This window comes from Dipodomys spectabilis, unplaced genomic scaffold (assembly GCF_019054845.1).
Source record: "Dipodomys spectabilis isolate Male_0828 unplaced genomic scaffold, ASM1905484v1 ptg000138l, whole genome shotgun sequence".
Classification (NCBI taxonomy): Eukaryota; Metazoa; Chordata; class Mammalia; order Rodentia; family Heteromyidae; genus Dipodomys; species Dipodomys spectabilis.
This window is the reverse complement of record NW_024870815.1, coordinates 3,889,430-3,916,840: the sequence shown is the minus strand read 5'-3', so window position 1 is coordinate 3,916,840 and position 27,411 is coordinate 3,889,430. Positions and strand designations below refer to the sequence as shown.

The window sequence follows — 27,411 nt, the reverse complement described above, 5'->3', positions numbered from 1 at the left end:
TAGTTGTCAAAAATTTGAAGCTAAGTAAAGGATACTTTCCCTTCTTTTCCTTCTTGTTTCTCTCTCTTTCTCTCTCTCTCTTCTCTCTGTCTCTGTCTATCTGTCTTTCTCTATCTCTTTCTCTAATGGTACCATGGTTAGAACCCAGGAGCTCATGCTTGATAGGGCAGCCATCTACCACTTGAGCCACACCTCCAGCCTGGCTTTTAGCTGGTTATTTGGAGATGTAGTCACAAAGACTTTTCTGCACAGGCTGGCTGGAGGCTCGATCTTTCTGATTTCAGCCTCCTGAGTAGCTAGGATTACAGGCATGAGAGGTTGGTATCTGGCTAGCTTTTTGTTTTATTTTGTTTGCAGTACTACAGATTGACCCCAAGCACTCACTCTTATCACTGAATGCAATATTCCAAGCCTTTCCTCCTGTTCAATATGTCATATAAAGAGGAATATGTGAGGCAGGTCCTCTAAAATCAACATTGTATCCATTTTAAGACATTCTCGTGACCATCTGGGCATGGATACAACACCTTTTGGAGAAATTCCACCTAAGTTTAAAAGCCAAGGGGCAAGCATGAGCTTCTTTACTAATTCATAAATTCATTCAATAAAGTTGAGAACCTTGTAGCAACATTATTTCAACACAAAGAATTAGACATGCAAAAAGCAAGTTTTATATACGTTTAATATATATTTATCACACGTGGTCGATTGTTCAACAGACCAGAGCTGACACAGTCTGATTTCATTTGATATTTCTAATTGAGAACATTAAACCAAACACTAGTTCAGAGCTAGCTGATGCATCTTGACGAGGAAACTACAGTAAGGATCCCCTGTCCTGTGTTTTGGTATTGTGGGTGCTATTCAGTTTAGTATTATGCAGGGGGGGAAAAGTGAGGCTCTAAGCCCTTTGTTTAAAACTTCCTTTCAAGTAAAAGAACTGAGTTATTAAGTAAAAGAATACTTCAGGCAAAACTAGAATGTCTATTTTTATTAGTCGCTTTAGAAGCAGACCCTAAGATAAGAATTTGAAAGCAGTTAGTTTATTGGGAAGACAAATTGAACATTAATAGGAAAGGAAGGTAGAGGAGACATTGAAGGAAAGGAACGCAATAATCAGTTTATTACCTCAGCTTCCACTGTTTGCCAGTGGACCTTAATCTGATGGGCAAACTCTGATCAAAACTTGTTTCTGAGTTATCTCACACAAGGAAGAAGACCTGAGTTATTTTATGTAACAATACCATTAAGTCATTTGTCATAGACGGTTGCCAGAGCCTGTTATTTATTCCTTCTCTCAACCAGATTGGTAAGCAAAGGCAGAGCCAACTTGGTTTCACAGAAAGTCCACCAGCAAAGAGATTCTGATATCAGCATTTGGAAGTCATCTGGTGTAAGCATGTTGGCAGGTACCCATGGCATCTGCTAGTACTTACTAGCCTTAACTGCACCCCTTATAAAATTTAGCCTCAGGAGCCAGGCGCTGGTGGCTCATGCCTGTAATCCTAGCTACTCAGAAGGCTGAGATCTGAGGATCGCGGTTCAAAGCCAGCCCAGGCAGGAAAGTCCATGAGACTCATCTCCAATAAACCACTCGAAAACTGGAAGTGGTGCTGTGGCTCAAGCAGTAGTGTGCTCGCCTTGAGCTGAAGAGTGCAGGGACAGTGCCCAAGCCCAGAGTTTAAGCCCCACGACTGACCAAAAAAAAAAAATTTAGCCTCAGGGAAGACAGAATAATACATAATTTTTCTTAGTCCTCCTTAATATAGTGAAGACTTCTAAACATATTAAAAAAATCAAGGCGAGTCTGAAAGCTGGAGGGAAAAACAGAGGCTGAAGAACACAGGTTGTAAAGAATGACATGGTGGCGAATTCCTAGCCTCTCTCTCTTCTCTGTCTCTGTCTCTCTATCTCTGCCTCTCTGTCTCTGTCTCTTTCTGTGTGTCTGTCTCTCTCTTTTTCTCTCTGTGTCTCTTTCTGTGTCTCTCTCTGTCTCTGTCTCTCTGTCTCTCTCTCTGTTTCATACATGCCATACTTGGAGTTGATGTAGCCAGAAATATGCAAGCAACACAGAAATCCCTAACTTAATCCTCTCAAAGACCTGCTCAGTGATACTGAAACCTGCTTAATTATTTAGCTCACTATTTCAGTGTATAATTTGCCAAAGGCATTCAAAGGATCGAACCAATGGAGATCAAGTAAAGCAGGTTAATCCAGCAACCCTGTGCATTATTCCTCATCATATATGGTGGGTGAGAAGTAACTCCCAACTGTTCTTTGGGTTCCTTCCCAAACTTAATGGAAGAAAGTTTCCCATCCCTATGACCCGTATGCTTTCCTTATCCCTCACCCTTAGTGCCAAAATGTTCCCCTGTGTCTACTGTACCCTATGTCAGTGGTCATAGATCAAAGGAACATAGGTTTAATAACCCTGCTTCTGTCTCATAAAATGAGATTGCTACTGTATACATCTATGGAATTATTACAGTGAACTACCTCATTAGTGTATGCATCTTGTGTGTGTGTGCATGCGTGTGTGCACGAGTGCTCACACACATGCATGTGTGCCTATGCCAGTTCTAGAGCTTGAATTCAGATCCTTGAGGTCTTGGCTTTTGCACTCACAGCTGGTGCTCTATCACTTGAACCACAACCCCAGTCCAGCCTTTGTGCTGGTTAACTGAAGATTGAACCTGGTTGGTTTTTCTTCGCCAACTGGCTTCTCTGGGTCTCAATTCCTGAATAGCTAGGATTACATGTATGACCCACTGGTGCCAAGCTCATATGCATCTTTTTAAAAGAGAGTACAGCTAGAGGGAAAATTTTTGCGAATTAAAAACTTGACATGAAACAAAACCAACCTGATATATTTTAAGTGTAGATTTAAAAACCATTCAGTATATGACACGGGGGGGGGGGGGGTAGGAGTAGCCACCACTAAAAGAAAACTATTATTCATGTAGAATTTTTTTTGAAAGTAAGGTTTGACTAACTACTAAAGAAGTGATTTTGTGGAGTCCTTCATGAACCCGGAGGGGTAGATTTGCAGAGCTAGGGCAAGCTTGCTCAGAAGGAGGCTTTCACTGAATTATTTTCTTTGCGGGTGGGTAGATAGAGCCTTGTAGATTAATTCTCTGACACTTTGGTGAATTTTGCATTCATGGTGCAACATGATTAGAATTTGAAAGCAAGTTGATAATACTATAATGGAGAAAATACAAGAAATTCTCTAAATCTCCTCCACGACTGTTCTCTGTAAGAGTTCTTAATGCTGATCGGATTTCATTAAAGTTAAATGTAAGCTCCTAGTCAGAGGTATTGAACTCACCATGAAGAACAAGAAGTTATGCTTTCTTATGCTGAGATTTGAACATCTGAGCCAATGTTACCATGTTGTAAGAGAGATCTTACAGGAGCCTCGGAGGGCATCATGGAGGGATTCTGGGTCAGCTTCTTTCCTAGGGAACCCCTAGCCATGGCCGAAGGTTAAACTCTTCAGGGTCTGAAGGGTTGCTAGCTTAGTCCAGCCTCCTACTGCTAGGGCACAGAGTTACACAAGGAGGAAGGCACTTTTGCTGCTAATAAGATGTCTGACTTTAGATACTCAGAGATTCCTTATCCCAATAGGAAGAATAACCTAGAAAATTATTTTGAAGCAACTGAAAGGATCTGTCATTTGTGAAGCCCTTGCTGATGATATAGTAGGCACCTCTCACTTAACGGCTTTCAAATATTCTTGCATTCGGACCTCATCCTAAGTACCTTGACATCTTCGACACTTTTAGGAGAGGAAAGCAGTCCTGCTAGTCAATGGCCTGTGTGTCACTGGAATTCAAATCCATACCATCATCCTCAAAAATGCCGCTCTCAGCCACTGAACTCTAAGGTCTCCCAACAATTCAGCTCTTAGAGACTTGTAGCAAGAAGAAATCCATCCTCTCAAAGCTTGAGGCCTTCGACAAAGTCTCCCTTAGCTTCTGCTTCTCCTGCTTGAAAGAGAAGAGGGAGGTTTTGTTCTTTAAGCTGTGGACACTGTAGAAAGACAAAACAGATGTCATGAGCCAGGATTTGCTCTTATGGCTTAGAGCCAGATTGAGAGGTCTCGGTTCTCAGCCATTAGATGTTTTTGGAATTAGTCATATGGTTGCAACTTTGAGGTAAAAGAATATTTCCAATATTTCCTTTCATTTTTGAGTTCAAAACTAGCTATGCCTATTCAACTCAAAAAATTGCACTCAGTAAACAGCTCTTTCTATATGAAACAGATTCCCTGGGGGTTATTGTAACCTGTAGACACAATTTGTCTCTCTGTTTAATCCCTGTCTGCTTGATATTTTTGTGTTTTCTTGTCAGCTTTGGCATCCAACATGATGGGAAAGACAATGACTGCGAACCTGTGGGAAGGCACCCGTACATCATGTCCCACCAGCTCCAGTACGACCCCACCCCGCTGACATGGTCCAAATGCAGCAAGGACTACATCACTCGATTTTTGGAGTAGGTGGCACTGTGTTTCATGACAACCACATTTGGGTTGTTTGTGTGTGTGACGGTACTAGAGCTTGAATTCAGGGTTTGGGTGCTGACCTTCAGATTAATTATTTATTTATTTATGTATTTATTTATGTATTGATTGATTGATTGATTGATTAAGGCTAGCACTCTACCACTTGAGCCATTGCTATTCTTCTGGCTTTTTGGTGCTTAAATCTCATGAACTTACTTACCCAGGCTGGCTTCAAACTGCTATCCTCAGATCTTAGCCTCCTGAGTAGCTAGGATTCCAAGTGCCCAGCTTATTTGGATCTTTCTAGATCAGGAGTTACGTTCACTTTACATCGGGAGGCTGATAATGTCTGGAAAAGATTTGATTTCGTCTCTCCAGGTCACAGTATGGGGGTGCTGTCCAAGGAGGGTTGGATCCCCGTTCTGTTTTATGGCCATAACATTTAGGAGGCTCTGCCCTCCAGCCACCACTAAGTGACTCCCCTGCCCTTCCCTGACTGCAAATGAAGTTCTCAGAGACTAAGAGAAAAGCCTAGGTTAACTCAAAAACATTCATTTAAACCTTATTGAGGGTCATGTGAATTTTCTAATTTCCCCACTGCTTATATCTCCTGCACAGCAATGAAGCTTATGGCATAGAATGGGATTTGCATTTTTTTGTTGTTGTTCTTGGTCATGGGGCTTGAACGCTGGGCCTGGGCACTGTCCCTCAGCTCTTCAGCTCAAAGCTCTACCTCTTGAGCCACAGTGCCACTTCCAGTTTTCTGGTGGTTTATTGGATATAAGAGTCTCATGTACTTTCCTGCCTGGGCTGGCTTTGAACCATGATCCTCACACCTCAGCCTCCTGAGTAGCTAGGATTACAGGTGTGAGCTACCAGCACCCAGCTTACATTTTTTTTTAACTCCCCTTTTGGGCCCAGAAATTTCTCTGGCCTATAAAAATAGAGGCATCTTAAAGAACAAAGAATAAACCAGAGGAATGGAAGTTTTTATTGAATGCAATGCATCTGAGGGAACTAATCAACCATTCTCATTTCTATGACCTTGTTTGCAGCCGAGGCTGGGGGTTTTGTCTCGATGACATCCCAAAAAAGAAAGGCTTGAAGTCCAAGGTCATTGCTCCTGGAGTGATCTATGATGTTCATCACCAATGCCAGCTCCAATATGGCCCCAATGCTACCTTCTGCCAGGAAGTAGAAGTAAGTGCTGGGTATCTTGGTGCTTTTGGTGAGTCTGTGCAAGAGGCTTACCGTGGCTAACATTTTGAAGGAACGGACAGAGAAATATTTGGAAATCTGGAGATCTAGAGATAGGAATGGGAGCTTTATATCAAGATATAAATGCACACGTTATGGTAGGAAGAAGGATTAAAGTGGAATCATTCACAGTTCTTCACCTGCCTGGGAGTTCTCTTGTTGCAATCCTTTGCTGCTAACTGGAGGTTTGAAATAGCACCATGCTGATGCTTTCAATTGTTCTCTTCCCTAAATTCCCATATGGCTAAAGAATACCACCAAATCCCAAAGTAGGAATAACATTTATCCTCAATGTAGAATGCTGGTAGATTGTTTTTCACCTGAAAATTCTTTATTTTTCAAGAGTTTGTGTTGAGTTCAAACTTCTACCCTGTGTAGTTTGGATTTTAAAAAAGTCATAGTATTAAGAATGTTTGGCTTGGTAATTTCATGGATGTCTGAGAAGAAAGGTAAAACCTCCTAACACTCATACACAGATGCACAAAATTTCAACAGATAAAGCTACCATTCAATTGAGTTCATGTCAAGACTAAGTTCATTTTTTTGACTAAATGAGGAGAGACAATAGTCTCTCAAGACATTTTGATAGTTGACTTTTAGATGGTAATAATAAACACAGGCTAGAACAATTGTATATAAAAAGGCAGAGAACATTATAACATATACGTAAACAGACAAGAAGAACAAATACAACTTCTAGAAATGAAAAATACAGTGATTTACTTTAAAAGTCAGTAACTTGAATAGATAGAGCACACTTGACACATCCTGAAGAGAAATTCAATTAACTAGAGTTTGTTATTCATCTCACTGGAAAATCTTTAGGTATGTATGCAATGGAGGAGGAAAAGATTTCAAACTCCACTTGAAAAAATTGAGAGCTAGAGATATAAAATGAAGTTGAGAACTGAAGGACTGGATAGGATGGCTCTCACCAATAATTGCAGGTTCCACGAAGAAAGAATTGAAAGGCAAACATTAAGACACAGAATTTTCAAAAATTATTTGAAATCTTACAATGGAAATGACATATTCAATGTTATATTACAATATTACTTATTACAATACAAGAATAGAATGAGAGAAGATGAGTAGACAAAAAGAAAAAGACTAAAAACTGATGGAAGTAATCAAAGGTGACATCTAAGAATCTGTTGATCTTCTCCTGTTCCAATAAGGATAGAAATAACAGAATATAAAGCTCAGTCTCTAGCAACCAAAACAAGCTGATGAGTTTGAGTAATAAGCAAATAATCTGACATTCTTTTTGGTTAGTTGGACTTGACAGGACTTGAGCACTGTCCCTAAGCTTTTGTGCTCAAGACTAGCACTCTACCACTTGAGCCACAGTACCACTTTCAGTTTCCTTGGTGGTGAATTGGAGATAAGAGTCTCACGGCATGAGCCACCGGCAGCCAGCGGAATCTGCCGATTTCTGATGGAATAGATTCTGTTTTTTTCAGCGAGCAGGCTCACATTATAATTACCCCCACTGTTTGTAATCAGGTTGTCTTCCAGCCAAAGTTTTCATTTGCCTTTGACAGCCCTGTCAGTTACATAACCAAGGGTAATGAGTACTGATTATTGTCTCATGTGCATGGAAATGACACTCTCAACTCTTAAGAAATGGATTTTATCTCATATTCATAAGATCTCAATGACCTATTGACATTTGTGTATGAATGGTAACAATGATGAAGTAGATCTGAGAGTTCTGTGTCTGATCTTCACCAATAACAGTAGCTTTTACTGAGTGTGTGAGTGAGCATGTGTATTGTACCACACATGCCTTTGGGCATGTATGTACAATCTCTATTTTTTCCCCAGAATGTTTGCCAAACACTGTGGTGCTCAGTGAAGGGCTTTTGTCGATCCAAACTGGATGCTACTGCAGACGGAACACGGTGCGGTGAGAAGAAGGTGATGGCCTATCAGGCTGAAGGAGAAAGGTGGGAGGGTGTGGGCCTGGAGTTGGCTTGGGGAGGGGAGGGGAGAAGAGAGCAGGCGGAGGAACTGAGCTGAGTGGAGTCAGATCAGTCACAGGGAAGGTTTCTGATTCCACTCTGCCTCATCAGCCCATAGTCAGCGAGAGAGGCAGAGCCCAGTTTGCACACCTCACCAGCAGAGCTGCTTCCCCCACTGCTTCCTAATGAACCTCAGCTAGGTTTCTGATGAACAACTTCTGCTAGGCCTGTTATCAACCCTTACCTGACATTTCCCCAACATAGTGAAGATTGGGAAATGACAAGCCCATGTCTATTTCTTTCCCAAAATGTCAGCTTTGAGCCACTTCACAATCTTTTCCACTATTGGACAGGGCTCGATTTCTTGAAGTTTTGCCCACTTTATTCAGGATGTTAGCTATCTCCAGACTTCCTGAAGTAGAGTAATGCATGCTGATCAACTATGCCATTTGGATAGGACATGGGCTTAGGAGTTTAATGGGCATCTTTATGTAACCAGAGTGTGATTTGCCCCATCCCTGAAATGATAGAAAATGATTAACATACACAATGACCTGAAATAATGAGAAAATATGAATCCAGCAGACAAAAATTTGTCCCATTTCTCCAGGAAACGTGGCCATTTCTAACAAACAACTTGCATATTCTTTTGTTTTTGTGTTTGTGCATAAACCCGCCTAAACTAATCATTGTAGAGAGGTCTCTTGAAGAAAAAGAGAGTAGATTTTTTTCAAATAACTTGAAAAACTAGAACTGAAAGAGAAAAAAAATTTTTTTTTGATATGAGAACTTCTTAACTACTAATGCTTTTGGAAATGAAGTGTACTTTTGAATGAGTGTTCTCATTACAAATATTATATTCCTATAGAAGCTATAAAGAACAACTCAGAGCCAGTCCTGAGCTCTTATAGTTCTCAAGATAAGGATTTTGTATCAGAAAGTAAATCAACAAGACAACAATGTTACTGAGTAAATCAGTTGCTCTGATTTCCATAGTAACATTTTCTTGAGCAAAGTGGTGGGTTGATCTATATTCTAGCAAAAATGCTGCCACAAAGTTTAGATAGCCCTTGTGCAATCGGTTACTAGGCACTATAACGTTTTCTCCCATTCCTGAAACCCTCTTGATTCTGAAATTCAAAATTCTTAGGGAAAACTTTGTATGAGTCCTCCATTATCCTGCATCTGACAGGGGACTGAAGGGAGTCTGCTTGGATGGGTTTAGACTTCCCAGGTTCTTGGCTCTGCTTGCCGGGGGGAACCTGACCCGTGTGTCTCCCACCTCTTCCCTTTGCAGTGGTGTATGGCTGGCAAGTGCATTACGGTGGGAAAGAAGCCAGAAAGCATCCCTGGAGGCTGGGGCCGCTGGAGTGCCTGGTCCCACTGCTCCAGGACCTGTGGGGCCGGAGCCCAGAGTGCAGAGCGGCTCTGCAACAACCCTGAGTAAGCCCAGCCCTGAACGTTGCCTTCCCTTCCTCCAGGTGATGAGGGGACATGTTGAGGAGCACAACCTGTGACTCCAAGCCTTCAGAGAGAAATTAAGAAAAAGCTTTAAAGAAACCCTTCCAATTTCACACAGTTCTGTTCTATGTATATAATTTCCTCTGTGTGTGTGTGTGTGTGTGTGTGTGTGTGTGTGTGTGTGTGTGTGTGTGTGTATTCTCAAGAAAAAAAAAGGACCAGAAAGTTCACAGAGGGTGAAAAAAAATGTGCATCTTTTGGGGTTTTACATTGTACATTTGGGCTGTGCAATGAATTCTTAATAACACTTAGATAAGTAAGCTGACTCTATTGTTTTGGGGAAACACTGAACATTTCTTTTAAATGTGCAAGTCTCAGGGGAATTCTATGGTTCAATTCTTCTAGATAACTCCACTCTATCAGAAAGAGATTAATTGCATCCAATTTTGTTGATTAGATGGTAGTCATTTTTCAATCATAATGAACGTACAATTCTATAAAAATAGTATTCTTCCCTTAGGTCACTAGTTTAATAAAAATCTAAGCACAGTTTTTAAAGGTAATTATTCTTAATGTCTAGAAAAAAATTTCTTAGGTTTTAAAAAGTCTTAACAAAAAGATTTTTAACCTTCGAATTTCACAGTAAAATATGAGATCCTGTAGAAATTACTTCTCAAGTAGTGAATAGATTTGAGAAGGAAAATTATATAATTATTTTCATCATTTTCTGGAAGATTGAAGATGAAAAAGATGCACAAGCTATCAAAAAACAAGCAACTACCAAGGAACTGGTGGGTCATACCATAATCCTAGCTACTTAGGAGACTCAGACCAGGTGAGGACCAGGGTTTGAAACCACCCTGGGCAGAAAAGTTTATGAGACTCTTGTCTCTTTAATCAGGAAAAAATAAAACCCAAAAAGCCAGAAACGGAGGTGTGGCTTAAGTGGTAGATCACTAGCCTTTATAGAAAAATTCAAGCCCCAGAATTCTTTCTCTCTGTCTCTCTGTCTCTCTCTCTCTCTGTCTCTGTCTCTGTCTCTATTTCTCTCTCTCTCTCTCTCTCTCACACACACACACACACACATGCATGCATATACACACACATGCATGCATACACACACATACAAAGGAAACTATACATAGAACTAAAATGTATGAAATTGGAAGAATTTCTTTAAAAGGTGATTTTTTTTAATTTGTGGGAGTGTGTTGAAACAGCATTTCATCATGTAGGCAAAACTGGCCTTGAACTCATAATCCTTCTACTTCAGTTGCTCAAGTTTAAGAATTATAGGCATTCACCATAAATGGTAAGAGACATGGTTTGGTAAGAAACAAGCTTGGCCAAATGTGGCAGATTTCCTCTGTGTGTGTGTGTGTGTGTGTGTGTGTGTGTGTGTGTGTGTGTGTGTGTGTGTGCGCACGCACGTACGCTGGTACTTTGGCTTGCTCTCCCTCAGCTTCTTGCTCAAAGCTGGCACTCCACTACTTGATCCACACCTCCACTTCTGCCTTTTGTTGGCTTATCAAAGATAGTGTTATGGCTGGCTTTGAACCCTGATCCTCAGATCTCACCTTTCTGAGTAACTATAATTATAGACGTGAGCCACCAACACTGGCTTAGGCAAGGTGTTGGCTTTTCAGGAAACTAAAAGAACACCCTCTCTGTTTCCTTTGCAGACCAAAGTTTGGAGGGAAATACTGTACTGGAGAAAGAAAACGCTATCGCCTGTGCAATGTCCACCCCTGTCGCACAGATTCACCAACATTTCGGCAGATGCAGTGCAGTGAATTTGACACTGTTCCCTACAAGAATGAATTCTATCGTTGGTTTCCTGTTTTTAATTCAGGTAAGGAGCTGAAAAAGGATATCTCTGATCTAGAGCCATATTTGTGTGTGTGTGTGTGAGTGTGTGTGTGTGTGTGTGTGTGTGTGTGTGTGTGTGTTTATGCCAGTGTATCTGTGCTGTCCTTTCAAAGGTCCACAGAAAGAATTTTACACATTTTAGACAGAATGCTGACTTGGTCTAGGTGATAAGTAAATGTTGAAGACTAAATGTGTCCAGTTCTTCCTTGAGGACAACGTGGGCCAAACAAGGTGACTCATTTCCTGACAGATGAGCTGGTTGGCTGGTCAGAATTCATACTTTCTGCCTAGTTCAGGGACACATGGAACTGGCTGATTTCAGTAGAAATTCAGAGCAGATGGTCATGGTGTGTTTGGACTCAAAGAAAGCAGCTGATGATTCTTAAGTATGAGTAGCCTTTCTGTAAAAGAAGACAACAGAAAGAATTCAAGAGTCTAAAATGTGCCTATAAATCTACAAGTAAACACCCTGGGTGGTAAGCAAGGGATTACAAATGAATTAACTAAAATGCAATAGACTCTATGAAGAGAGCAAATATTGTAATTCTTTAAAAAGCCTAAATCAAAGCACAACAAAATAAGTACCAGAAAATAGGTTCTTTCAAGAGGGGAAGATGGAAGCAAGGTAGAAGATTAGAAGTATAAAGGGGGAAGGGGGAAGAATATAGGCAAGAATGCATTGTATATACCACAGAATTGAGAATTATAAGGGAAGGATTTGGTTAAAAAGGGGGGAGGGGTGAAGATGTTGAAGTAATAACACAAATCAAAATGCATTGTATACATAAACGGCTCTGTTAAATTGCAAAAAGTTCACTATGTAGCCTAAAATTAAGGTAAGTGAGGGAAGGGTGGGTTGGGAGGGGTGGGTGAGAGTGTTGAAAGGAGTGACATTGATCAAGGTACACTGTATTCATAAACCGCTTCAGCAAATGGTAACTCTTTCCAACACTTCTTAAAGATAATAAAAACATTCAAAAAGGAAATGAATAAGCCAGGCGCCGGTGGCTCATGTGTGTAATCCTAGCTACTCAGAAGGTTGAGATCTGAGTATCAAAGCCAGGCGGGGGAGGCAAGTCCATGAGATTCTTATCAAATTAATCACAGAAAAGCCAAAAGTGGTGCTATAGCTCAAGTGGTAGAGTGCTAGCCTTGAGCAAAAGGAACATAGAGACAGAACCCAGGCCCAGAGTTCAAGGCCCAGGACCAGTACAAAAGAGAAAGGAAAGAAAGAAAGAAAGGAAGGAAGGAAGGAAGGAAGGGAGGGAAGGAAAGGAAGGAAGGATAGAGAGAGGAAGAAAGAAAAGAAAGAAAGCTAGAAAGATATAAACAATACAATCTGAAGGATGCATGTCAGGGTATGGGACATAACTTAGAGAAGATAGTAACACCTCAGGCAATATTCCCTTGTCAGAACCAGTTACATATTTTGTCCTGAACATGAAGAGTAGTGATCATTAGTTGGGAAGTGACATAAAAAATCATCTGTGCTATTTGTTATTATCTCAGCGAGGAATGAAACAAGAAAGATTTTCTTAAGTGAAGGAAATGCAAGAAAAATAATTCTTAAAAGATAATAAAAAGAGCGGTTCCGGGAAGATGGCGGAGGAGAAGCTGGAATCTGAACAAGCTCTTGCATAGAAAACAGTTTCAGAGTTCCAGTGAACAGTCCCAAGCCAGAGAATCACACCAAGTGTGCCATCACAGGACAGAGAGTTAGTCAAGAGAGGGGAAGCCAAGCAGACACATCTGAGCGCCTGCCAGCAGCTGCTGCTGCGGGGGCAGGGTCGCGGCAGCGACCACCGCCGCCGCGGGGGCACACCTGAGACACAGTCCGGGAAGAAGGAGCCAGACGCAGCGGACGAGCGGATTCTACTCAACACCAGCAAGAACCGACAAGGAGCCAACAACTTCATCCTGCACTTTGCAGACCAGAGACGACCCAGGATCCAAGACTCAGCGTGAGTAGAAGCCCCACTTCCTCACTCCTTCTCTGGGAGCAGAGGAGGGAAGGCCACCCCTCCCCCCCCAGCACCGGTGATCTCCATCTTGGATACCGACAAAGCTCGGAGGAGCGGCTAGCTCCAGCTCAGGCCTTGGAATAAAACGAGTCATTTAGCAGGTCACAAGAACTTAATGGCGAAGTGACCTCACAGACTCAGTTCCATCCAGGGAAAAGTCACCCAGCTCAGGCGCCAGCCATTGGAGTGGCTCTCCTCACCGGGTAACCAGAGCCAGAGGCTGCCCCTCCCTCTAGCAGCCACCACAATCAATTGAAAAACAGAAACCCTGAGAATGGCTCCAGGCTGGGCTCTGTGAGTTTTTTTCACAAAATAGCCCTAGGGAAAAGCTACTGTTTGTAGAAAGGCCTCAACTCTACTCAGAACCTAGCCTCATCACTGCATCCCCCTCTTTTGTGATTCTCAAAGCAGATCACCCTCCCAGTAAACTAACCTGGGAGGGGGATCTCAAAATCTTGGGTAAAGCAGAGCATTTTTCTGCCTGTTCCAACAAACTGACTTAAGAAACCAATCAAGCCACAGGACCTCAAGCTGACCAGAGACTCCAACCAGACTCTGGTTACAGACAAAAGGGAGATACAGGACTCTTCCCACCCCTCCCAAAAAAAAAAAAAAAATCAAAGAACTTTTTTTTTTTCTTCTTCTTCTTCTTTTCTTTTTTCTTTTTTTGTTTTGTTTTTTTTTTTCGTCTTATGTTACCTTATATATATAAAAAATTTTTTTTTTGCTTTTCTAAAACTTTTATTAATCTTTAATTTTTGCCTCTTCTGAAAAAATAATTGTTTTCCATTAACTTTTTTTTTTTCTTTCTCCTCTTATAATTTTTATTTTAGGAATACGTGAATGTGTGTTTTCCTTTCTTTTCTTGTCTTCTTTCTCTTTTTCTTTCATTCTTAATTATCTTTTTGTTTTTTGTCTTGCTCTACTGAATTTCTGATCTTTTCTTCTCACTCTCCTATCCTTTCCATCTTTTCCTCTTTGTTCTTCTTTATATGACTTAACTCTTGTCCTGCACATCCTCAGATAAACCCGTAGTTAACCAGTAGACCCTATCCCCCATTGTGTACACACTTAATCCACAAACTTATTACTCAATTCAAAACCTCTGAGACTTAAATTCATTAATAGCAGTACTACCTCTTTATACCTATATAATATTTTGAGCATTTTTTTAAAGTTTTTCACATCTCCTCTATGTCCCTCCCTTTCTCTCAACATATTCATATTCCTCTATAAATAGATGGCCCATTAATCTCTAAAATAACATTAATTTTTATGTTTCTTTTTTTTTCTGGTCTCTTTTCATTCCCCTTTCCCTTTCTTCTTTTTCTCTCTCTACTTGCATCCTACCCAACCTATTTCCTGCATTGTGATTAGGACATAGTTAACTCTCCCTGTGCCTCCCCACACCAATCTATTCCTATTTTTTACCCACATCTCTCCCTAACCCCAATAATTTCTGGTTTTCCAAATTCTTCTCTGCGGTTCGAAGCCCTTTAACATATAGTTGTTTGATGTCGAATAGATGTATCTGTTGAACTAGATTGTATCTGTAGACTATTGACTGTACAAATGCAAACTTTGGTTGATGGTTGCCTTAAGATAGTGTTCTAGCACAAAACTGGTGCTATCTTCATCTCAAATGGGCAGAGTAAGCCGGAAAAACACAAGAAAAATGGCAAATTCGGGTATCTCAATTCCCAATCTTGATAATCAGGGGTTAGAAGAGATAATGAATAATCCAGAAGAGAGTTCCCAAACAGCTCTACAAACACTGGTGCCAAACATGATAAATGAAAAGTTTGACAACGTGCAAAGGACTCTGTATGAGCGTGATAGGGAGAGAGAGGAGGCATCCCAGAAGTTTATACAGGAATATCATAAGCGTGAGGAAGCTATTCAAAAACTGATACAGGATTTGCATGAACAACTTGAGAATACTCAAACAGAAAGGGAGGAATGGCGTGAGCAGGCTGAGAACACTCAAAGAGATCTGCAGGAATCCCACGAACGGGAGGAAGCTAATCAAAGAGTAATACAGGAATTGAGAGACCAGGTAGAGAACACACAAAGATCACTAAAGGCATTCATGGAATCCATTAACAAAGAGCTGAAGGAAGTCAGGGAGACCACAAAGGGAATGCTGAATGGAACCCAACAGAAGGAATGGGAGCCCAAAGAAACCATAACCAATCAACTAAGCGATTTGAGGACAAACACTGAACACCAAATTAAGGAAGTAAAGAAATTCATACAAGACCTAAAACAGAGCTTCAACAAAGAACTTGAAGCCATCAAAGCTGACCAACTAGAAGGAAAAGAGATAAAAAACAAAGTAGAGAGTCTTGACAGCAGGTTAGACCATGCAGAAGATCGAATCTCAGGGATTGAAGACAGCCTAGATATTATAGAGAAAGAACATACAACCATCCAAGACAAGTCCAAGAAATATGATAGATCTATCCAACACCTGGAAGACACCATCAGAAGGCCTAATCTAAGGATAATGGGTGTAGAGGAGCACCTAGAAACAGAAGTTAATGGTCTAGGAAATTTGTTTAACAGGATCCTAGCAGAGAACTTCCCAAACATGCAAAAAGATAGGCCTGTCCAGATACAAGAAGCCTTTAGAACCCCAAATAGACCAGACCAGAATAGGACATCCCACCGCCACATTATAATCCACACAGGATCAACTCAGAACAAGGAAAAGATCCTTAAAGCTGTCAGAGAGAAAAGGGTAATCACTTATAAAGGGAAACCAATTAGAATCACCTCAGATTTCTCAGCAGAGACAATCAAAGCAAGAAGAGCCTGGAATGATGTATGCCATGCCCTAAAAACAAACAACTATCAACCAAGAATACTGTACCCAGCTAAACTCTCCTTCATAACTGAAGGCCAAATAAAAACCTTCCATAGCAAAGAAAAATTGAAACAATACATCTCCACCAAACCAGCCCTACAAAAGATTCTTAAAGATGTCCTACACATAGAAAACCAACAAGACCGCAATAAAGGCCAAGAAACTGCACCCAAACTGAGAATCCAAGAACCATAGGAAGAACCCAGTTTTTGCAGCCCCCAAGAAGGTAGATAACATGGCAGGAACTCCCAAATACCTCTCAGTCCTATCTCTTAATGTTAACGGACTGAACTCTCCAATTAAGCGACATAGACTGTCTAGTTGGATTAAAAAACAAGACCCTTCTATCTGCTGCCTGCAGGAGTCACATCTTGCCCGTAAAAACAAACACATTCTCAATGTTAAAGGCTGGAACAAAATCTACCAAGCAAACGGACCGCATAAACAGGCGGGAGTTGCAATCCTAATATCAGATAAAATAGACTTCAAATTAAAATTCGTGAAAAGAGATAAAGAAGGTCGCTACATACTAATTAAAGGATCTCTCCTTCAGGAGGATATTACAATTCTAAATATCTATTCGCCAAACAATGGAGCACCCAAATTTATCAAAGAAACACTACTTTCCCTCAAATCCCATATAGATCCAAAGACATTAATTGTTGGGAATTTTAACACACCACTCTCCCCACTAGATAGATCAACTCGGCAAAAACTCAACAGAGAAACCGCAGATCTAAACAGCTGCATAGATCAACTAGACTTAACAGACACCTACCGAACATTTCACCCAGCAGCATCGGAATACACGTTTTTCTCAGCAGCACATGGAACGTTTTCTAAAATAGACCACATTTTAGGCCACAAAGCAAACTTGTCTAAATTCAGAAACATTGAAGTTATACCTTGCATTCTCTCTGACCACAAGGGAATAAAATTAGAACTCAACACCAAAAGCCACCAAAGAAAGTCCGGTATCACATGGAGGCTGAACAACACACTGCTGAATCATGAGTGGGTCATGGAAGAGATTAGAAAGGAAATTCAAATGTTCATGCTATTCAACAAAAATGAACACACAAAATACCAGCTCCTCTGGGACACAGCAAAGGCAGTACTCAGAGGCAAGTTTATAGCTCTGAGCTCCTACATCAACAAATTGGAGAGATCTGAAACTAACAATTTAATGACACATCTAAACCTCCTTGAAAAAGAGCAGCAAGATAAACCCCAATCCAGTAGACGGAAAGAAATAATCAAAATTAAATCAGAATTAAATGAATTAGAATCCAAAAAAACTATAGAAAGAATCAACAAAACAAAGAGTTGGTTCTTCGAAAAACTTAACAAAATTGACAGACCCTTAGCAAATCTTATCAGAAAAAGAAGAGAACACACCCAAATTAATAAACTCAGAAATGAGAATGGAAACATCACCACGGAAACAACCAAGATTCAGAACATTATAAGGGAATACTTCTCAAAACTTTATGCTAATAAGTTTGAGAACTTGACAGAAATGGACCTCTTCCTAGCAAATATTGACATGCCAAAACTAAACCAAGATGAGTTAAACTATCTTAACAGGCCCATATCAAGCATTGAAATAGAAACAGCAATAAGAGACCTCCCAACTAAGAAAAGTCCAGGACCAGATGGTTTTACAGCGGAATTTTACAAGGCCTTCAAAGCAGAGCTCACACCAATTCTCCTCCAACTCTTCAATGAAATTGGAAGAGAAAGCTCACTACCGAACACATTCTATGAAGCCATCATAACCCTCATCCCAAAACCAGGCAGGGACTCATCAAAGAAAGAGAACTATAGACCCATTTCTTTGATGAACATTGATGCAAAACTTCTCAACAAAATTTTGGCCAATCGACTTCAACAATTCATCCAAAAAATCATACACCACGATCAAACAGGATTCATTTCAGGGATGCAAAGCTGGTTCAATATACGCAAATCAATTAATTTTATTCATCACATCAACAGGAGCAAGAATAAGAACCACATGGTTATCTCAATAGATGCAGAAAAAGCATTCGACAAGATCCAACACCCCTTTATGATGAAGGTTTTGGAAAAATTAGGAATCCATGGAACATTCCTCAATACAATAAAGGCTGTATATGACAAACCTACAGCCAGCATTATACTCAATGGTGAAAAACTAAAGCCATTTCCTCTTAACTCAGGAACAAGACAAGGATGCCCACTCTCTCCACTTCTCTTCAATCTAGTATTAGAATGCCTAGCTACAGCAATAAGACAAGATGCAGACATAAAGGGGATCCAAATAGGGAAAGAAGAAATAAAACTCTCCCTCTTTGCAGATGACATGATCTTGTATTTAAAGAATCCCATAGACTCCACTCCCAAATTACTCAAGCTGATTCAAAACTTTGGCAAAGTAGCAGGTTATAAAATTAACCCCCCAAAATCAATGGCTTTTCTGTATGCCAACAATGAGAAAAGTGTGGCTGAAATTAGGAAAGCAACTCCATTTGTAATAGCCCCACAAAAAATAAAATACCTAGGAATTAACTTAACTAAAGAAGTGAAGGACCTCTATGATGAAAACTTTAAAATCTTGAAAAAGGAAATCAACACAGAACTTAAAAAATGGCAAAACCTCCCATGCTCCTGGATTGGAAAGATTAACATCGTGAAGATGGCAATACTTCCCAAGGCTATCTACAAATTCAACGCAATACCTATCAAAATTCCACCCTCATTCTTCAAGGAAATAGAAGAGGCAACCCAAAAATTCATATGAAACAATAAAAGACCCCGAATAGCAAAAACGCTCCTCAACGGAAAGAACACGGCTGGAGGAATATCAATACCAAATTTCAAACTCTACTATAAAGCCATAGTAATCAAAACAGCTTGGTATTGGCATAAGAACAGACCTCAGGACCAATGGAATAGAATTGAAAACCCAGAAATGAACCTACAGACCTATAGCCATCTAATCTTCGATAAGGGAGCTAAAACAATAGAATGGAAGACAGACAGCCTCTTCAGTAAATGGTGCTGGCAAAACTGGTTAACTACATGTAGAAAACTAAAGCTAGATCCTTATATATCACCCTGCACCAGAATCAACTCCAAATGGATCAAAGACCTTGAACTCAAAGCAGACACTCTGAAAACATTACAGGATGGAATAGGAGAAACCCTGGGTCTCCTTGGCTCAGGCCGAAATTTTCTGAATAGAGACCCGGAAACACAACAAATCAAAGAAAGGTTGGACAAATGGGATTGTATAAGGTTGCAGAGCTTCTGCAGGGCAAATGACATAGCTAGCAAGATCAATAGAAAGCCCACGGACTGGGAGAAGATCTTTACTAGCCATACAACGGACAAGGGTCTCATATCTAAAATATACTTGGAACTCAAAAAATTAAACCACCCAACAACAAAACCTCAAAGAAACAACTGCCCAATAAGTAAGTGGGCGAAAGACTTAAAGAGAAGCTTCTCTGAAGAAGAAAGAAGGATGGCCAATAGACACATGAAGAAATGTTCAACATCCCTAGCCATAAAAGAAATGCAAATCAAAACAACATTGAGATATCACCTCACTCCAGTTACAACAGCAAAAATCAAGAACTCTAACAACAACAGATGCTGGAGGGGATGTGGACAGAAAGGAACCTTACTTCATTGTTGGTGGGAATGTAAACTTGTTCAACCACTTTGGAAAGCAGTATGGAGGTTCCTCAAAAGACTTCACATAGAACTCCCCTATGACCCAGCAATCCCACTTTTGGGCATTTACCCTAATGTTTACAAAAAAGACCACACTACAGCTACCAGCACAACTATGTTTATTCAGCATTATTTACCATAGCTAAGATATGGAACCAACCCAGATGCCCCTCAATAGATGAATGGATCAAGAAAATGTGGTATATATACACAATGGAATTCTATGCCTCCATCAGAAAGAATGACATTGTCCCATTTGTTAGGAAATGGAAAGGCTTGGAAAAAATTATATTAAGTGAAGTAAGCCAGGCCCAAAGAAACATAGGTCCCATGGTTTCCCTTATTTGCAATATCTAGTATAGGTATGAGTCAAGCGGAAAAAGTCAGAGAATGTGATGTTAGGAAAACAAACCCTCAAATATGTATTTTAATGTTTTTGTTTCTTTCATGCATGTGTTTCTAACGCATTTATAAGATTATTTCTTGGTTGCTTTGTATGTCCCTCCCCCACAGTGTAACCCCTGCTTTCACTATATTTGATGTCAGTATAACATGTGGAGGAGATGGGGACAAACAAGTCGTTTAAGGATTCAGGTGGACCTGTTGCAACAATGAGAAGTACAAAATGTCATGTCAAAACCAGCTTTACAATGTCGGAGGGGGGGAGGGGGGTATGATTGGGTGGGGGGGAGGGGGGACGCTGGGAAGGGAGGTGAAGGGTAAACAAAGGAGGAGGCTGCAATGCTTGGTAAGAAATGTATGCATTATCCTGACCATGTAATTGTAACCCCTCTGTACAGTATGTTCTCAAATAAAATAAAATAAAATTAAAAAAAAAAGATAATAAAAAATTTCATAATTTTTAGGTTCCTGAAATTCCAGTGTGATAAGAACCAAGAAGAATCACACATTCAGGGCTGTCAATGATATAGTCAGTAGCTGTCTTTTATGTTTTCACTTCCCTTTTTATACATTTTGGTGGGTCTCATCATGACATTTTTATGTATACATGAATGTACGTTGATCATAACCACCCCTTTTACTCCCACATGAGCCTTCTCCTCACTTGTCCTAAATAGTCTCTTCTTCATGTCCTTTAAAAACAGATTCTAGCTTCTGGGTGTAAAAATGTGATACTCATCATTCTGAGTTTGACTTATTCTGAGTGTGCTTGTTGGTATCTAAATGATACGAATTTGTTTTTTATTGCAGAATATATCACATTGGGTATACAAAACGCAGTTTCTTTATCCATTCATCTATGATGAGTACCTAGGCTGATGGTACAAGTTGGCTTCTTTGAATAGTGCCATGATAAACAACAGTGTGTGGGTATCTTTTGTGTAAAGATCAGTATTTTGAAAAGAAGATTCTGCAGGGCTTTGCTCACTTTGGGTCTCCCAGGTGCCCTGGTGGCTCTCTGTTGTCAAGGGTAACAATCACTCCTTGGCCTCCGATGTTTAGCATCATTTGGTACAACCGAGCCAGGAAAAGACATGTAAATACTCACATGGTCTCTCAGAATAGTTAGTGAAGGAGGATGATGAAAGAGACAACTTATACCACTGATAACCATGATCTCCACATGCTTTACTTTGTTAATGCTGTTTGGGTCCGTGAGCAAGCTTTCCAGAACTAAGACAGCATAACTGTTCCACAGATATAACAAGTGTAGTTTGGGCTTCCCTCCCCTCACTTGTAGAATCTGATTTGTGCATACTGAATTCTGGTGGTACAAGTAGCTGGACTTAGACTAGAAAAGACTTGACTTAACTTTGCCCTTCATTTATCTGTGAACACTTGTCATATACTGATTTTTGTTTATAGTCCGGCATAGATACAGGTACAAAAGAAATGACAGTAATAGAAATAGATATAAATTCCACTCACTTTGCAGAAATTTATGTGCATCACTGACTGGAATTACATTTGCTGCCATCTGAGCTTACTGCTTACCTGGGGTGTAAGCATCTTTTTCTTCTATGATGGTTCCTTACAGCTCCCATGTGACTATTTGGCCACAGTGACTTTGACAGTGCCTTACCTGTTAACCTGTGTAACTACCACCTTGGCCAATATACACGAAATACATCCAAAGACTTCCTTGACTTAAATACCTTAATCCTGAGCAAGTTGGATTATTTTTGCCTGTAATGGTTACTCTTTAAGGTCATTATCCAAAAATACTGATCTAGCACTTTTAGTAGAATTAAAAATGCAACCTTTGGTTCCAAAAATTATTTCCTGTTCCTACACATTCTCTGAAAACATTACTTAGACAGTTTAAGGGTAAGAGTTCACTTGTAAATTAGTCTGAATGCTTTCATTTAACTAAATTATAAATGGGTTTGAAAGCTACAGCGATAATATCATCACATATCCCAGACAAAGGATGCACTGGGCAGTTAAATAACTGAGATAATGAAAGCACTCAAAAGTATGGACGTGACAGTCTGTAAGGCTGACATTTGTGACACAGCATCTGCCATCTATGGAGATGACTATTGAGAATTAAGACCTTGATCGCCACCCTTGCCTCTTTTTGAAGATCCCTGTGTCACAGGTCAACCTAATGACTTCTGCTGAGTCCTCTCAAAGCACCGAGTAACTTTCTTGATTCACTGAGCAGTAGATTATGACATTGAGATTTATATGATTCCTATCAGTTACTGCTTCACATCCATTATGTAAATGCATCATAGCTAATTTGTCCTTTTCAACAGTGTTACTGGCATATTGGTTCATTGGCAAAGATGAGATAAAAGTTTTTTTCTAAATCAAGGGGTCAATGGCTCACACCTTTTTTTAATCTGCTACTAAGGAAGCTGAGATGAGGATAGAGGTTCAAAACCAGACAGGAAAGTCTAATTGAGATTTTTATTTCCAGTTAACCACCAAAAGGCAGGAAGTAGTAGAGTGCTAGCCTTGAGAAAAAAAGCTAATGGGCAGAGCTCGGACCTTGACTTCAAATCCTAGTATTGATACACACAAAAAAATCTATTTTCGGGCTGGGAAGGTGGCTCAGTGGTAGAGCGCTTGCCTTACATGCATGAGGCCCTGGGTTCGATTCCTCAGCACCACATAAGCAAAAAGAAAAAAAGCCGGAAGTGGCACTGTGGCTCAAGTGGTAGAGTGCTAGCCTTGAGCTGAAGAGCTGAGGGACAGCGCCCAGGCCCAGAGTTCAGGCCTCGCGACCGGACCCAAAAAATAAAAATAAAAATAAAATCTATTTTCTAGGTGTAATGTTGAGTTAGTAACCACTGAACCACTGGGAGAGGTTAATGGTAACAATCATGCTATCCTTTCAAGACATCTGTCTGGGAAGCCTTAGGTAAGATTTAACAACTGAAATTGGAATTTGAATCCCATACATCTAATCCCAGTCCTATGCTTCTTTTTGCCTATACTGAGCTTTTTTTAAACATTGACACGTTTATTCATCTAAGTAATTATGTATGTGTACCTGTATACATATGTACATGTATATCCATGAATATGTACCCCTTTTAGATCTGTCTACCTTTCACACATGAGAAAATATATATTTGCTTTTTGAGCTTGGCTTGTCTCACTCAGAGCTATGTCCACTGATCCAAAAACACAAAAGAGGAAAAGAGGACATTTTCTTTATCCATTTTTCTGTTGTTGGACATCTCAGTTGATACCTTGTTTGACTACTGTTGCATTGAGCTTCTGAGTATATTTTGACTCTTCTTTCCCAGACTCTGTTGTTGATAGTCACTGACTGACCAGCAAAGGACTTGATCACCCTTGAGGACATTGCAATCTGATTGAGGAACCTGTAAAATCCAGAGTCTCAGAACTGCAAGCCTGAGAAGAGCTCAGTAGTTACTGTATAATTGGAGTATCTTGCAGTGATAAAAGAAAGCTATGGAACTACCCGCTATCTGAGCAGGATCTGGATTCTTTACGCTAAACTGACAAAACACCAGTTCATTAGAAAGCAGTAAAACAAAGTATCAGTTTAGTTCTGAGTTGTTTAGTAATGGTATTGTGCCATAATTTGCATGGAAATGTCATCAATTGGATGGAAAGAGTTATTTCAGGATGTTTGTGGTTGTTGTTTTGACTGAAATGAGAACTAAGCCAGGATTAGTCTTTTAACTATTTGAGAAGATTGGAGTGATAGATTTATAAGATGTCAAGTATACAGGGACCTTTAGAATTCCTAAAGTTCATACTGAGGTGAAATTAATAGCTGTCATTTGTTAAACACTAACTGTATATACATCACAGCGCAAGATGCTTGACATATGATTGATCTCTGCCTTAATTCTCACAGCCCTTTGTTACTATTCCTGTTTCTTAGATAAAGAAATAGGGTCATAGAAAGATTGTGTCACTTTCCCAAGGTACTATTAGATTTTCATGAACTAAAACTTTTTTGTGTGTGCCAGGCCTGGAGCTTAAAGGCGGGGCTTAGGCACTGTCCCTGAGCTTTTTGCTCAATGCTACCAGTCTACCACTTGAGTCACAGCTTCACTTCCAGCTTTTTTGGTGCTAATTGAAGATAAGAGTCTCACTTATCAAATGTTTTTTTGTTTTTTGTTTCCTTTCATGCAATTGTTTCTAACGTATTTATAAGATGATTTCTTTGATGCTTTGTATGTCCCTCCCCCACGGTATAACCTATGCTTTCACTGTATTTGATGTTGGTATAATTTGTGGAGGGGAAGGGAAAAAACAAATCATTTAACTAGGGATACAGGTGGACCCATTGCAACAATAAGATGTACAAGTCTTTATGTGGAAAAATGAACTTTACAACTTTGGTGGAAGGTGGGAGAGGGGGAGGGGAGGTCCGGGTAGGTGGGAGGGGTGGAGTATGGGAAGGGATGGGAAGGGGAAACAAAGAGGAGGCAACAATGCTTGATAAGAAATGTACTCGTTATCATGCCCATGTAATTGTAACTCCTCTGTACCGTATTCTCACAATAATAATAATAATAATAAAAGAATCTCATTTATCACCCTGTGCTGGCTTCTAACCACAATCCTCAGATCTCAACCTCCAGCGTAGCTAGGATTATAGGTGTGAACCAACTGTACCTGTCTGAACTAAAACTTTTCAATCTGCCCACTGTAAAAGTCACTCATCCCAGATTTAGCCTTTTCCCTATACTCAGGCCCCATAGAGAATAAGCTTTGAATTAAAATGTGGTCCATCTGGTTTGACACCAAATTTGCTTGATATAGTCATGCCATGATCTATTAAAAAAAGCATTAACAAATAATACAAAGAATGATCACTTTAAAGATCTCATCAAAGATATCTGTCTTTTACTAAAATATAGTGCCTGAGCTCTGAAATGAGACTCTAACGGATTAGCTCTGCAGTTTATACTGAGAGACTTCATATCCCATGCTTAATTTTCTCATCTATGAAACAAGTAATAAAAGAATTAAATGTATAGTAGGGTTGTGATTGTCCAAACGAACTATCATAGAGCAAAACAACCATTGGAAACTAATGCTTGAAGAATATGCTAGCTACTATTCTTAACAAACCATATGCCTTTATTCTTTTCTTTCTTTTTTTTCTTTTGTCAGTGGTGGGGATTGAACTCTGGGCCTAGGTACTGTTCCTGAGTTCTTCAGCTCAAGGCTAGCTCTCTCGAGCCACAGCACCACTTCAGCCTTTTCTATTTTATGTGGTGCTGAGGAAACGAACCCAGGGCCTCATGCATGAGAGGCAAGCACTCTACCACTGAGCCACCCTTCCAGCCCCCAAACCATATTCCTTTTAATTCACTATATAAACAAGACTACCAAAAGCCTCTCCGAATAGTTATATCTTTCAAAAAATCTGTTATATCTGTCAAAAAATCAAAAGCAAGACAAACACTAGAACCTGAGCATTCTGGAATTCGGTGCAGTATTGCTATTGGCTGGAGGACTATGGGCCATGAGGACACTTGTATAACCCTCAAAGCAAGTATCTCCCTCCATTTTTTTCATTCTTGGTTTGCCCAGTCCCAGTCTCAGACCTTTACAGCAGCTTTGATGAAGATCTTTTCTTTAAGGAAAGTTCTAGAATTATCCAGAGATGCTTTCCTTTTTTGCTTCTGTGTCCAAATACAAAATACTAAATCTGAATTCCAAAGCTCACATCAGTCTTAATGAATGATTCTCTCGATTCAGTACCTATGTGGATGTTCTCATCCCTGGAAGAACAGAATTGCTCCCAGGTGGCTTTCTCTCAGTACATCTATTCAGATTTGGGCAGTGATTAGGCTAATTACACTGCAGTGAAAGGAGATTTACAATTAACCCAAGCTGTGCTTTATCATCAGTCTTTGGTCCTTTTCCACTGGCATTTTGTCTGATTATCTCTTCAACTCATTTTGACTTTGTCTTCCTAGGCAACATAGCTAGTGTATCTTACAAAAAGTCAATGTGGTTTTTTGCCTTAAAAAATTATTAGTATATGTTTATTACAATCGGTTTTATGATGACATTTTCTTCTCGTGTGTGTGAGTGTGTGTGTGTGTGTGTGTGTGTGTGTGTGTGTGTGTGTGTGTGTGTGTGTGTGTGTGTGTGTAGTCGTGATGCTTGAACTCTGGGCCTGGATGCTATCCTTGAGCTCTTCAGCTCAAGGCGAGTACTCCACCACTTGAACCACAGTTCCACTTCCAGTTTTCTAGTTGTCAATTGGAGATAAGAGTCTCACGGACTTTCCTGCCCAGGCTGGCTTTGAACCTCAGATCTCAGCCTCCTGAGTAGCTAGCATCACACTGGTGGTGTGAGCCACCGGTGCCCGGCTCATGATGGCATTTTCATATATGAATATAGTGTACTTTTGTCATATTCTCCCTCTTGCCCCCTTTCCCCTTCCTTCTGTTCACCTTCTACTTCCCAAATTATCCCTTTGCTACTTTTGTGTCTTTAAAAAAATCAAGATTCTGCTTATGAGTGAAAATATGTGTTTTTTGTCTTTCTGAGTCTGGCTTATTTTGCTTTGCTTTTTTTTCTTTTCTTCCTTCTTTTTTGCTTTTCTTTCTCCTTCTTTCCTTCCTTCTTTCCTTCTTTCTTTCCTTCCTTCCTTTCTTCCTTCCTTCATTTTTTCTTTCTTCCTTTCTTTTTGTAATGCCAGTACTGGGGCTTAAACTCAAGTCCTCACACTTGTGCTTAGCTTTTCAGTCAAAGGTGGTGCTCTACTACTTGAGCCACATCTCCACTTCTAGCTTTTGCTTTTAGCTGGAGATAATAGTCGGGGATTTTTCTTCCCAGGCTGACTTCAAACTATGATCTTCAGATCTCAGGCTTCTGAATAGCTAGGATACCAAGCACGCACCACCAGCACCCAGCTACCTTTCTTCTTTTAGCTAGTATCACTGAACCCTCAGCTGGTCACAGCACCTAGAATCTAATACCCCTACCCTAAATAAACAGACCCCCAAAAAGACTTGCCTAAAGGGGTAATTCTGAAGTTTTTCACTTAAAGAAAAATAAAACATTAAAAAGAAAAGTGCTATTTGAATTCTTTTTTTGTGTGTGTCAGTCATGGGGCTTGAACTCTAGGCCTGGGCGCTGTCCCTCAGCTCTTCAGCTCAAGGCAAGTGCTCTACCATTTGAGCCACAGTGCCACTTCTGGTTTTCTAGTGGTTTATTGGAAATAGGCGTCTCACGGTCTTTCTTGCCCTGGCTGGCTTTGAACCGTGGTCCTCAGATCTCAGCCTCCTGAGTAGCTAGGATTACAGGTGTGAGCCACCGGTGCCCAGTGCC

The 27,411-nt window shown here is 40.2% G+C and overlaps 1 protein-coding gene across 1 annotated transcript in view; it reads left to right on the top strand.

Moving 5' to 3' along the window:
• Positions 1–27,411, top strand: part of Adamts12 (ADAM metallopeptidase with thrombospondin type 1 motif 12) — a 237,724-nt gene that overhangs the window by 131,772 nt on the left and 78,541 nt on the right. Inside the window, exons 8-12 of the mRNA XM_042690638.1 lie at positions 4,354–4,497; positions 5,563–5,707; positions 7,592–7,684; positions 9,026–9,171; positions 10,872–11,041. Of these exons, the coding sequence (XP_042546572.1) occupies positions 4,354–4,497; positions 5,563–5,707; positions 7,592–7,684; positions 9,026–9,171; positions 10,872–11,041 (698 nt within the window). The remainder of the gene's footprint in view (positions 1–4,353; positions 4,498–5,562; positions 5,708–7,591; positions 7,685–9,025; positions 9,172–10,871; positions 11,042–27,411) is intronic.